Source organism: Lissotriton helveticus, chromosome 7 (genome assembly GCF_964261635.1).
Source record: "Lissotriton helveticus chromosome 7, aLisHel1.1, whole genome shotgun sequence".
Lineage (NCBI taxonomy): Eukaryota > Metazoa > Chordata > Amphibia > Caudata > Salamandridae > Lissotriton > Lissotriton helveticus.
The window spans coordinates 1,675,180,804-1,675,195,345 of record NC_136068.1 but is presented as its reverse complement, the minus strand read 5'-3'; the positions used below and the strand labels follow the sequence as shown (position 1 = coordinate 1,675,195,345).

Below are 14,542 nucleotides of genomic sequence, written 5' to 3'. Positions count from 1 at the left end.
AATTAGTGAGGATGACTCTGAATTTGGGATGTAGCCCATGTAATAAATCCAGAAGGCAATCTAATACGTTTAATAGATTGTTTTTAACAAGCTTATTGATCACTTGCAAAGAAGGCAATTCAACTTTCATTCAAGAAACTAAATAAATGTAACTAGTTGGTAAAAATAAAAAAAGATGGAGCTCTGAAAACATCTGGGTAAAAATAAAAGAAGCAGTAAATTGGGAAAATCAAAAAGTCTTCTAGAAAATTAGAGGGGAAAATAGCAGTTCTCTCGTCAAACCTAAGACAAATAATATCAACAGCATGGAATGGCAAAAATACATAAACTCTATCTATGTTTTTAACACGCAAACCTAGTAACAGTGGTTTAGAGTCCCTAGATAAGGTATCAGCTTAAAGATGCTTTCACTTTCTCCTCCTATTAGACAGTAAGTGTTACATAATCTTAAAGCAGCTAGCATTACCAGGGAAATTGGTCCGGACGAAATACCTGTCACTATCATTCAATTAGATCTGGACCTTTGGGCCACTTATTTACTGGTATTATACTGGGGTGATCCCTCCCTAGTTCATGGAGCGGTAGTATTATCTCACAGTAACAAAAAAAGGCCCTTCTAACTTACCTAGCAAGAACGTTTTTTCCAAATGTGTTTTAGCTAATGTACTACAATGGGTGAATGAAAGAAGTATTATAAAAATGTGAGCAGGCAATGCTTGTCAATTGAATTTAGGTGATATACCTGCAATTCATCTTGTATTGCAGAAATATGTGAAACTAAGGGGGATGCCTTTGTATGTGGCTTACATGGATTTTTTAACTGCTTTTGATCACATAGACAGCCACGTCTTTAGAAAATGATGAGTGCCATGGGAATACTAGGGGGTCTCCTAAGACCATGCATTGTTCTTTACACGGCTACCTGCTGTCATGTTATGTTAGGAGGTAGGCGAGGTCTGACCAGAAATGGCTTGAAGCAAGAATGCCTGTTGGCCCCCACTTTATTCTCTGTATAAGGCAGATCTACTCTATGTGTATAGTAAGGTTGCTCGTGATGCCCCAAAATTAGGATCTTAGTATTTAGGAACACTCCTTTATGCAGACAATATTATCTTGCTAGCTCTGACTCCCAAAGGCCTCTAAGAACGTCTTGATATTTTGTCATCTTACTCAGACACTCAGTTTCTGAAGGATATTATGAATAAAACCAAGGTCATGAAGTTTTGTGCAAAAGGGTGTTGGACCAATTTAAAGCATAAGTGGTCTATATTTCTACCATATAAGTAGTAAAATCATACCCTTAAATTGAAAGAATTATGTCAGCAAATTTACCTGACAATGAACCTATTGCACATATATAAAATAAGGCATATGCTCATGGAAATGTATTCAAGGCACTTTATTGATCAACTGGTTGTTGATATTTTAATCATTTCTCAACTGTATACAAAATGAATATTTCATTGACCCTTTCATATGCTATAGAGACAATTAATAATAATCAATGGCACTCTATGCATAAGGTGGAGGGGAAGATTCTTAGCACTATTTGCACTTTAATGTCCACGGTTTTGATGGAAACTCTAAGGCTAGATTTAGGATTGGGAGCATTTACATATGAGGACTAGCCACTATTGAACATGGTATCATTATATTCTACATGCCAAATAAAGTCTCTAAAGAGTCTTATGGCCTTTTTATCTGTACTTCAGTATTTTTCTTTTCCTAGATTAAATATTCAGAATATGAGCTGTGTCCACCTTAAAAATCATTTAAAACATAGCATGACAAATTCCTCTATGGAGAATAATATGGATTGTCATATGGCCGATAGGGTCAATGTCGACATCGCTAAGTTAGCATGAGCTCTGCTGCCATGATGCTACTTTTGCCCAGGTTACTACATGACTTTATTTTGCAAGACTCTGTTTAGGCCTTTCACATGAGAACCATCAGCTTTGTGTGTTCTCGGTCTGTTCCTGGAGTTTAGTCTGAACACAGTGAGCAAGGTGGATAAACACTGCCCCTTGTTATTCTGTTCTTGTCAGTCCCTAGCAACTAGACAGAACATGCTAACACAGCTGCTGCAGCTGGAAAATTCATGCTTTGATATTATTGGGATGCATGTTGGTTTAACACTCACTTGGAGAGGGACCTTTTTAGGGAAAGAGCCATTTCCTATAATGTAGATGTACCATCTAGGCGGCACTAAGGTATGGGGTCTGCTGACAAAGCCCAGAGATCTTCTATTATATAATAATACTTAGTCTTGCCAAGGGGAGGGTGGTTATGCATTATGGTCCTTTATCCACTGTCTTTATAAGATGACATCTCTCTTTATAATATATGGACTTGCTACAATGCTAACTGTTTTAGATTCATGCGTTTTGCTGCTGGTGTTTGCTCTTATACTGCATTATAGAGCACAATACTTAAATTAATCATGTTAACTATATCAGTGTCTCTGTCAATTCTTATTGTGGACAAGTATGAGTGAATGACCAAACATGTACATCTTGTTACCGCGATTTCTGAGAGAGTTAGGAGTGTTGTGTTCTGTGGTGTCTAATCATTTGCATCTTCGTTGTGTAGGAGAGTGAATGAGACACTATAGCTAGTCATTTCTGGGATTGTGGGTACTAAAGTGATAGGAAGGCCTATACCCCATGTCAGGTAGCTGTTTCCCAGTGTATGTGAACTAGAACCTGGAACACATAGTTCAAAGGTGCATAATGTTAACTAGGTTTTAATTATTACAGATAAAAACTGTAAAAGATGCATGGCAGAATGTTGTTTGGGAGGAAAGAACATGCACCCTATGTTATAATGAAGTAGAGACCATCATGCATGTTATATTTGTCTGTCCACTTTTTATAGGTCTCCCAACAGAGATTTCTAAAACCACAAAAATATAGAATTGCAACAGCAAAAGCATCTATGGAGATAATAAATTAGCCTGTTAATGAATTAATATGTCACAAAATGTTTACATTTTTAAGCTCTTTTTCAAAGTTGAATTAACTGATGTATTTATATATTGTAGAGCTCATTGTAAGATCTAAAGCTCTAATAAAAACCTTGTGTAACCTTGTCTACTTACACTGAACCCATTGGGCAAAGACATTTTTAGCACTTGCTGTCCATTTAGAATTTTCAGAACGAGAATATGGTTTGCAAACCCATTAAAACAGAGGACACAAATAAAGTACACATCCAGTTTACGGGTCAGACCCTATGCCTAACCAATGCTACGCATTATTGAAGAATTTGTGCATCTGTCGAAGGAAAACTGCAGCAGGTTAGTAAATAATAATCAAATAGGCACATCTTTCCACCATTTCTGCTAAACTCAGCCCCCTGTTGATGCATTTGCAGGAAACTTCAAGTACTAAGGGGCAGCCAAACATGCTAAGGTGCTGCCAAATTTCATATCAGTCCAAAATACTGGCACACAATATTAGAAGATAAAAAAAACGGATCCAATTTTAAATTTGCCCTTCACCAGATCGGCCTGAAACATCAAATGCCTACACTGGACTCAACTTGCTGACTTATTGATTCATTAAGTACTGGACAAGCTATTTACACATAAACTCGGTCCACCCTTCTCCATAGATCTGCACGTAACTGGATCTATCAAGTATAAGCTGAATATAATAAGACTTATACTTAATCACCAAAGATTTAAAAATATAAAAAAATTTTAGCCCTCACTTTTAAATGTGCTTCTTTTTGACTGATCTGTATAAAACAGAAAATAAAAAAGGGAAAATAAACATACAAAAGGTTTGCCAAATATCATGTTGATTTGTGAAATGAGCTCTCAAGTATCAGTAAAAGTATAGATTTGACCTCCTATTATAAACATACGCCCACCTTCATGAATCAGCAAACCTTTGAAAACATTAATGGTGAACTGACTTTGATAAATCTTTGCCGTATTTCATCCAGTTGTGTCAAACAAAACTGAATTAATATGCAAATCAATATACACAAAACAGGGGCAATAGAACAAGTATAGTAACAATTTACCTTTGTTTCGGGTCCTTTAAGGCACATTTTGGGCACATTTTGTACAGATCCATCAAGTGGGGCAAAGAAAGAGGTCGGTGACCCAAAAATATGAGTTCCCATTTTTTCCTATAAGGTATTTTGTTCATGTTAAAAAAACCTGCCTCAGCCTTTTGTAGGATTGTGATTTTTTTTAGTTCGGTATGAATCAATTAAGTAACTTTTGAGAAATTAGAGTTTAAAGAGGAGCTCATGTTGGTCATGAAGAGGTTAAATCTTTGATGTATCTGGACTACTTATTGAAGGATAGCTGAGAATTGAGGTCTGCAAATATTCATGAATCCAAACATTTTAAAAAGAAGCCAATATGATTGGCCAAAGGTGTTTTTTTCACTTTGGCCATTTGTAATAAGTTCTTCCCCCTCTAGCATTGGTGCATACCTGATTGGGGAAACAAAGAAGGGTCTTGCCAGATCTGCAGATTAAAAATATTCTGAATAGTTAAATTTTGAGCTTTGATTTTGGATATTGATCTGCAGTTTCAAAATCATCAGATGTGTTTTCCTAAACAATCACTGAAAATGTTGATGTCACAACAAGGGACCACAGGTCAGATTCAGAAACCAGGTTTGTCATGGTCGGAAGAATGACCTTTTGATGTATTCTCTTTAATTGAAGTAAAAAATCCTCAGAGGGGTAAGTAAGCAGGCTGTGGCTGAAGAAGCTTCCACATCGCCAGATGACTACTAGGTGCATTCTCTGTACAGCTGTTGACAGTTGGAGGGGAATCTCAAAGCAGGAGAAATTTCAATTTCACACCCATGGAAGGTCATCAGCTGGTCAGGTACTTTTGGTGCCTTCGCCCAGTGAAGACCTTTACCGTAGTATGTAGTCACCATTTTGGAGCTTGGATGCTTCCAGTGGAGCAACGCTGCAGGCTGTAACTAAATAGAGCTCCACAAGACCTCATACGTCCTCTTCGAGGTCCCACTGAATTGGATCTGTTAATGCAGAAAATCAGGAGAAACCTAAATCTTTGGCCAAGTGGCTTTGCACTTTCAACAGAACGCCTTAGCAAATTGGCCACTGTCCCCTGTAGGTCTTTTAAGCCAAATTGTTTCTCAGTACCATGTTTTAGGAAGAGTTTAGGGGATTTCACTTGAACATCAGCTAATGGTCCAGGACCTTAGGGACAGCACTTTGGGCCTAGTCATAACCAATTCCAGCAGAGGCCACAGCAGATCGGTTGGAACTAGTTAGAAGTTAGTTGCAAAATACACCTCTTGTAGCTTCTTATTTCCTTGTAGCTTGGACAGGAGGTCAACCAGATGACCCCTGGAGTCTGCTTCTTTGTCCAGAATACAATGAGGAGAGCGGGTCCGGTCTTCTAGGCTTTACTCAGGTCACAGACAGCAGGTCCAATTCTCTTCAGTTCTTCTTCAGGTCAAGACAGTATCCTGAGGATGTCACATTTATGCTTGACACTTGTCAGTGGGTGTGTACAACTATTGGCTCACCCTACATAGATTGGGTACAAACTAAGAGGGGTGACCTATCCAAATTTGGAGCATTAATCTATGCCATATTGCAAACAATTCCACAGTACCCCTCTCTAAATATAACCAAGATGGCAGAGTGTTTCTTACCCTGTGCAGAGCCCGTATTTCTACTCCAGAATTGGGGCCATGGAAATGAGCAATCCCTTCTCTGTGGCCCTATAAAACAGTTTTTGGAGCAGCTCCACTTTCTCTAGCATTGGTGCATACCTGACTGGGGAAACAAAGACAGCGTGTCTTGTTGTCAGCTGACATATGTCTGTAACAGGGTAGACATCTTTAAAGATAACTAAGTTTGAGAGCAAAGCCCAGACAGTCATCCTGCCGGCTGGACAGATCACTTCCCCATAACCAAGTCCTTTGGCTCATCTCTGAGAGCAAGTTCACATATCTTCAAGGAGTCTCTTCACTAGCATTTCCAAAACATTTATTACAAGTCCAACTGTACCAGACATTTGCACGTGTAATAAATATTTCAACAGGAGTGAATTTTGTAGGTGTTACATAGCCAGTGATAACATTATTAAATGTAATATTGTATTCTATGCTTTCCTATGGAACAGCCACCCCTCCCACAGTGAAAATAGATTTTGGAAACGTATTACTATAAGGTTAATTAACATTAATCTTTCACAAGTTCTGCTTTTAAATACTATGCACCTTGCCTTGTGGGTACTAAAGCCTACTTTGTAGTTACTTATTAATATAGGAAAGTAAATGGCAGGCCTATGTAAAATGGGTTATTTTGATAGGTTGCATTTGCAGGTTTTAAACTGGACTGATGGGCTAAATATGGTATGCTTGCAGCTGTGCTCATACTGTCGCCACAGTGGGAAGCACAATGGGTGCTGCAATCCTCTTGTGACATTAAATTTAAAGGTCCTGGATAGACTTTTGTACCATATATAACGGATTTTATAAGTATATTACGTATACCAATGAGGCGTATACCAATTTCATGAGTTTGAAAGGGGGAGCACAGCAACTGTATAGCTGGTTAATAGGGGTACAGATCTATAAGTTCTACAGCCAGTAAAAACAATCAAGAAAACAATTTGAAGATACACTATACAAAAGATGGCAATTTTAAACACCCACCCATTTGACTAAAAGTTTTTAAAAAATCCTAAATCGCTTTAGAAAATTCAGAATGACATTTTTTCAAAAGTAACAAATGTCTAGTCAGAGGTCAGGACTGACTGCCAACCTCAGCTGTGGTTTACCCATATTGGAGATGGCGATGTGGCTACAATGTAGGAATTCAAATTGCTAAATTATGAGTGAAGTGATCTCTGAATGACATCCCCACGATAATCTGTCTCCAAAAGGGTAGTGTAATTGCCTACATTTGGCAGCTCTGCTCAAAGAGCAAATCTTTACTCGGAGGAGTGAATGTGGCACATCTGCAACATTGGAACTATGATAATGTACATAAATCAAGAGTGTATGAAAATGCATTATTAGTTGGGTAGGACATGAGTCATATACAAGTAATAAATGAAACTACCTATGGCAAAGAGCAGGCTGTCACATTAGGAAAATGGGTCAAGTATTTAGTAGCACGAAAATAGTCAAAAAAGCAAACACACAACTCAAATCTCACAACCAGTTTGTAAAAGTTACGAAAAAAGTAATAAGAAAAATTACACAAAATTGATAAAATTCCATCAATATGAAAAGGGAAAACGTGCCAAGAAAAAGTAAAGCGGTGATCTGAGACTCACCACAGTGAAAGGGAGGTTAGATATACTGAACCAGGTTATCCAAGTCTACATTTTTATCTTCAAGCTTAGTCATTTCATGTAAGTTGAAATCCTCAAGCGGTGTAAGGTTGAAGGCTATATCCAACAAATTCCTGCCAGGTCTGGACGGATGCTAGACCACGTATGGCTGCAGCTGTTGGTTTTGGCTGGAGCAGCTCCAAAAATAAAATTTAAATTTTGTTATGCCAAAGTCCTTTTTTCGGAGGGGTGCATTTGGTACATTACACTGGTCCAAATGTCAACCTTTGGATTTTTTCGTAGCTCAAAAATCTTTCAATGATGCAAACCTGAACCTACATCCAAAAAGTCCTTTGGAAATCAGAAACCTGTGCCAAGAGATCCCCCAGAAGCTCTGGAGCTATTAGAAGCCCACCTTTGGAGCTTTTCTGGGCAGATCATCTTAGCCACCTTTGAGCAACTAGTTACTGCAGAAGAAAGGCCTCTTGCAGCTTTTCATGTCCCCATAGCCACACAGAAGGTCAGTCAATTGTTTCTTGGAGTGTATACCTTCGCACTAGATAAAAGTAAGAGCAAGTCCAGTCCTTCAAAGCACCATGCAGATCACAGACAGCAGGCATTGTCTTTTTTTCCTTTGATTAAAGGTCTAAAAATGATACAGAAGAGTTGGTGTGAGGTGCTACTTTGGTTAAACTCACTGACCACTGAGCAAAAAGGTCCACCTTCCTTCTTTTGTAGCATGTTCAGGTTATCTCATTGTAGACTATCCCACAGTACACCATTCTTAGTAAAGTACAATATGGCAACCCATGGAGGGTTCATGTGGCACACCTAAGGATGTGTTTAACGTAATGAGTTGTCCCTTCCCATTTCTCAACTTCTAACTAATTGTGGGGCCAGCTCTCTCCTCCACTGCTACTAAAACCAGCATATATTCTTTTGCGATCAAAGCCCCCTCTTCCTCAAGCTTCAAAGTGCCATACCTGAGTTAATTTGTGCCACATTCTCACCCAAGCTAAAGTCATTGTCTCTGCTCTAAAGAGCAGTATTTCACACCTTATCAAAGCAGCACTGATAAATAAGCTACAGACAGGCCAGGGGTAATTAGCTCACATTAGCTTGAGACAGTGAGAGTAAACCTTTTGATAAATGTTAAAAACAGTGGTTAAACCATCTCTGTAGCATATTCCAAATGTAACACACTTGTTTTTGCATACTAAAGCTGTAAGTCAATTGACAAATATTGGGTGTGGTTTCAAACACTCAGCATATATGGCATGGAACAGAGAGGCTTAATTTAGGGAATAATGAAAGTATTGATGAAGCACCAAAGCAGTAGGAAAGTAGGACTGGGTGGAGTTTATGGAACTCCGCAAAAAGACCTAAAAACTGACACTCTCTGCAGAGTTCGGCAAGAGGTGAAGTGCATTACGTTGTGCTGTTCAAGCTGATTTTTAGTGTCTGGTATTTGTCTTGTGCTATAAAATCAGTACAAATGGCACTACAGATAGCCCAAGAGGGAGCTATTTCTTTCTACCACTACTCAAGCTGCAGCTTCCTCAACACAAATGGAATAGTTCTTAATGTGATCAGCAGCACCCATCCGTGATTGCCGGAATTGGGAAATCTCACCAGGAGGTGGTCTGGAGTTAGATTTCCCTCACTCCCACTCGCCAACCTAATGTTGAAAAGCACTAACGAGGAAAAAACTCCTCTCTATGTGTTTTTTGGAAGTCTGCACTCTACACGGAGCACGGACTGGGAATAACTCAAATTAGAATTTGAGAAAAAATTATAAATATATAAATCCAATTAGGGGGACAAGAGATAATAATGTGAAGGTGTAAATAGAAATTTGTGGCAAAAGTACATAGCATCAATAATAGTGTATGGAATGGAGGCAATATTTGAGGCCAGTGTTGATGGCATCCTGTTCCTATTGATCCTTCTGAAACCTGGAGATCTAGAGAGAAAGTTTTAAAACTTTTCCAGCATGCGTCTGCTGCCCAAACAATCACAGTACACTTGCAAGGCATTCAGGAACAAAGGGAAGGGCACTCAGAGACTCTCAGGTTATAATACAGAGTCTAACTGCAAGGACCATAAACAACAGGCCAGATCGGCAGACTAAAAAGGTCACTTGAATCTTTATTGTGCCATATAGTTGCAGAGGAGGTCAACCAATTGATGCTTGCATTCCAATCATTTGTCCTAGGTCCAAGGGAAACAGGTTTGGTCCTTCAGGGCACCTCTCAGGTCACAGACAGCAGGTCTAGTCCTCTTCTCTTCCTCTCAGACGTAAACTTTGCGTACCACTTTATGGTAGGCACCAGTTAGCAGGTGAGGATGATTCTTAGGCACTATCTTCCCCGGGTAAGTGTCCCTGGTGGAAACTATCACCTCTTTTTGTTCCTACATCCACCACTAAGATCCAGTTTGAAGCAGGCCCTGGATTCATCACCAATCAGTCAATCAATCAATCAACCAATCAGGGTTTTGCATAGTGTACAACTCACCCCTTATGGTCTGAAGGCAGTGATGAGTGCGAGTGAGCAGCTCTGTGGGGTCATTCAAAGATCCAGGTCTTGAGGCCCTTCCTGAATTGTAGTGTTGGACTTCGCCAGACGTGAAGGGGGAAATCATTTGAGGTCTTGACTATGAGGTAGGATAAAGATCTTCCACCTGCTCAGGTCCTGAAGAATTGTGGGACAGTGGTTAGGGAGAGGTCAGCTGAGCAGAGGTTTCTCTTGGGGGCATGGAAGGTTTGAGGTATTGGGGTCCGGTGTTGTGGAGGGCCTTGTAGGCATGTGTGAGCAGCTTGAAAGTTATTCTTCTTCTAACAGGGAGCCAGTAGAGGTCGCAGACGTGTTGGGTGATGTGGTTGTGCCATGGGATATCGAGGAATATTCTGACTGAGGCATTCTGGACGGTCAGGAGTTTGCCGAGGACTTTTTTTGTTGAGTCTGGCATAGAGGGTGTTGCTGTTGTACAGTTTGCTGGTGCTGAGTGCATAAGTGGCTATTTTCCTGGAGTCGGGGGGATCCACTTGACTGATTTGCATAGTACACAGAGGGTGTTGAAGCCTGCAAAGCAGATGGCATTAATCTGGCTATTCATAGTACATGATGAGTCTAGTATGATGCTGAGGTTATGTGCATGGTCCATTTGAGTAGGTAGATTTCCAAGGGCAGGGGGCCATCAGGTAATATTCCGTGCAGAGGGGGTAGAGCCGAGGATGAGGACTTCTGTTTTCTCTGACATGAGTTTCAGGCAGCTGTTCTTCATCGAATTTGCAACTGCTTTCGTCCCTTCTTGGAAGTTGTACCTGGTGATGTTGGGTTTCTTGGTGAGGGAGAGGATGTGCTGGGTATCAGTGGCATAGGACACGATGTTGAGCCCATCAGCGAACAAATCAGGAGAGAGCCGTCTAATGAAACAAAGCATGGCTCCTCAGTGCCCAGACAGAAGAGACATAACAAATATTTTCTTGTCTTGTTTGATCCCTTTCAGAGAACAAACATTTTGCATGTGCTTCAGACAGGCTTGCCGGGCAGGGTTTTACACTACTTTGCCAATAGGACAACCACAGCCCCCACTTTGAATATTCTGCTGAGCTTAGAGGAGTCTGCCCTGCCCATTCAGGTTTACTTGTCTATCAAGCTTACCTATTTTTTAAATCGTGGGAGGAATTTTACACCTTGTTCACACCTCGTTCATGCCAAGTACATGCTAGCAGTTGCTGGAGAGTTGATGTAAATTAGCCTCCAGGAGCTCAACACACAGTAAAGGTAATTTTCTAAAAGTTACATTACTGTAATATTTATTAAAAGTCTATCTTAGGATTTTTAAAGAAAAGTAGTGTCATTAGTTTTCAGGGTGGTCCCAATCCTGAGATACAGCATTATTATTTTCATCTGTACTCTGGCTTTCCACATAGGGCATCTAGGCCTGCTACAATTTAGGCCACGACACTGTACGTACATGGTAATATTCACGTTTTGATGTTTTGCTTTTAAATTCCCTGCACCCTGCCTAGTGTGCTAATACTTGGCTGTCTTACTAACAAATAAAAAAGGAAATCTTCATCTATCAAAAAGAGTCACTTTTGCAGGTCATAAGTCAGGTTATATACTGTAAACTGTAGTCATGCTACACAGCCTGAAGTCATGGTTGCACTCCCACAGTAGTCAATGGAACAATACGCGATGCAGTGTGCTGCAATTCATAAGTGACATTAGTTCCATGCCCTGGTTGCATTTTCTACTAGGGAATTAGAGACAAGGTAAATGTGCCAATCAGGAAGAATCTAATTTAACCATGCTTAATGGGAAAGCACAGGTTGTTAGTAGGGTAAAGTCCACAGAGTTCTCATCCAGCAAAAATAGTAAAAGCAATTTAACAACTCTGGTTTGAATATGCAGAAAACTTATATTTTCTACAAACTCCACTTTAACAATTTAATTTTAGAACTGGCTACACCCCTTACAGTGAAAACAGCTTTCAGGAGTTACTCACTGTAGGGATGTGCAAATATTAATGGGGTCATTATGATGGTGGAAGGCCCGCCACGGCCAGCCGTGTTGAGGCAAGCCCACCGCCATCAAACACGGATTCACCGCCTGCCAGATTAAGATGGCTGGTGGATCCAGAACGCGACCGGAGTGAGCGCAAAGACCGCCCCCACGGAACTGCCACAGGCAATTGTTTTGATTGCCTGGCAGAGTGGTCTACATCCATAAAATGGTGACGTGCCTAGCAGGCACAGTCCTCCCATTTAGGATGCTGGCTTCAGCCAGTCTTTCCATGGCGGCAAAACCACCATGGAAAGGCTGGCAGTGATTGGTTTTGGGGGCCCGTTGTGGGGCCCCCTTGCATTGTGGGGAGGTGTTGGTGTACAGGGCAACGGTACCCCCTACAATTCACTGCACTATGTGGCAGGCCCGTCACAATGTTAAATTCCAAAATACAACTGCCATGGTGGCGGTCGCAACCTGATTTGGAGTGTGGGGCCGCCGTATGCATGGCAGGCGGTCCCGGTCCCCACTAAGATGGCAGGCATACTCGAGTCCATCCCCCATCATAATGAATGACCCCCCTAAACTATGTTCACATTTTAAATACCAACTACCCTGTGTTATAAACAATAATTTCATCTTGGGTTGACTTACATAGGGTTTATCAAGAGGTTTATTTTGGAAGGTCTGCCTCTAGGTTTAAAAGCTACCCAAGTCGGAGTAAAGCCATGTTTTCCGTGTCAGCCTAGTGAATGCCACTGCAGATATGCCAATTTGTAAATGACATTTAACTTTCTATGCCATTGGTGTTTTTTCCTATAGCATATATTATGGCCTTATTGAAAAGTTAAATATGCCAATTTGGGGTTAGCCTATTTTACCATATTTTAGAAGTCGAAAAACATGCACTTGGAACTGGACAGAAGTACTCTAGAGTTCAGAAACTAGAGGATCATACCAGTTAAAGTGTTAGTAATCAAACAAAAGAGGCATGTTCTCACAAATAGCATACCATTTCATAATTAAATTAGATACAGAAAATAAGAATATTAAAACAAGGAAAGTAAAAGTAGTAGTAAAACAAAACAAGAAAAACAATGTGTCATCAAAAACAATAGGATAGTAACAGAAACATGTTAGAATGCAAAGGATAGTTGCCTCAGACTGAATCAGCCTTCATGAGGGACTTGTCATGGACCTCTTCAATTAAATGCTTCACCTTTTATACTTTAAAGTAAAAAATAAACAGTGGGATATTATTGGAAGCTGTAGATGAGAAGGGCTCTTTGAAGTCTTATATTTTAGTTCATTCGTCCCAATATAGTATTCCACATTACTCCTCGAATATATCAAACACCAGTGAGATTAATTCCATTCCCCAAGGTAGTGCTTTTTTTCAGATAGACTTAAAGTTTGCCCCCAGTCTTTTATATATTTGAAAAGATTATTTGACATGGGAAATTCTAAACCCTCATTAATAGTGGATTCATAGTACAATCCAAAGGTTCAATTTGTTGAAGAGGTGTCTCACAACTCCATTTCCAGTACACAGAAAAAAAATCCAGATATAAATGGCTCCTCGTCTTTCTCCACAGTAACAGTCCGCAGGACTTCCTTCATTCCAAAGACATAGCAACGTGTTAGCACAGCAGTAGGCAAGAGTTGTTTACTTTTAACTTGTTAAGTAGTTTTCCTCCAACCAGTTCCAGTTGTCTCTTTTCAGGTCCTTGTTAATTCTCTGAAAATAGAAGAGAAGATTCACTGAGAGAGGTCATGACCAACATGACTGCTTATGTGGTACTCTCTACAATGGTTAGCCCAGTGAGATATTTCTGTAAATACTAATGTATGTAATTGTCTAAAAGCATTAATTGTGGAAATCACCAAAAATGTGAAACCACAAAAATCACTCAATCTTGCAGAACCTTTTGTGATTTATTTAGATATTCGAACTGGTTTATAAAATTGAATCAATTCAATTTGTGAAGTTTTAACAGAGTGTGTGCTAGGCAATTCAGAAATATGATTATACTATAAACATAGAATCAGATTTACATTTATGGGGGAAAGGGGTACTGAAAAATGTTCTTACTTCTGGAATACCAATATGTTGGAAGTTGAAATCATTGTGTTTTTTCTGCATTTTATTACATGTGTGGTAAGGAAATCTGACCAATGTGTTCTATTCCAGATTAAACATTGTAATCAGCAATTTGAGGATTCTCCATGATACTCCTACTTAGGCCTTTGGTTTAAAAGACAGTGTCCTTAGTCCCTTGCTACCCAAAGAATGAAAAATTTGCAAACAAATTCCCTCCGGTTTTATGCTTTACATAACTTCGGCCATATTTTCCTCTTGCAAGCCTTACATGCTTTGCAACCAGAATCAGTTCCCTTAATGGAAGATGTATTTGTCAGTGCAGGATGATGGGCATACTCCACAAACTGTATTCTCTATTGTGTTTTTACAGAGTTACCAAGATTTTGTTGAAGAGAACCATATCAGTTGCAGAATTGATGGGGTTTGTAGAATCAATTGGCATGTTTCAGAACTTCTTCTTGAAAAACCCAGAAGATGCAAACGAATTTCTCCAACAATTACAAGAAAGGTAATAAAAACAGTATGCTACAATAACACAAGATGAATGTCTTCATGAGACCATTTAGCAAACAGAAGTGATGCCATACTGCTCTATGTGTCCACTGCTAACTGATCTATTTCCTCATGGCACATACATAA

General features: G+C 39.7%; 1 protein-coding gene across 1 annotated transcript in view; it reads left to right on the top strand.

Annotated features, from left to right (window-relative positions):
• LOC144767612 (putative methyltransferase DDB_G0268948) overlaps positions 1-14,542 on the top strand; it is a 217,774-nt gene that overhangs the window by 185,216 nt on the left and 18,016 nt on the right. Inside the window, exon 5 of the mRNA XM_078651015.1 lies at positions 14,274-14,411. Within this exon, the coding sequence (XP_078507141.1) occupies positions 14,274-14,411 (138 nt within the window). The remainder of the gene's footprint in view (positions 1-14,273; positions 14,412-14,542) is intronic.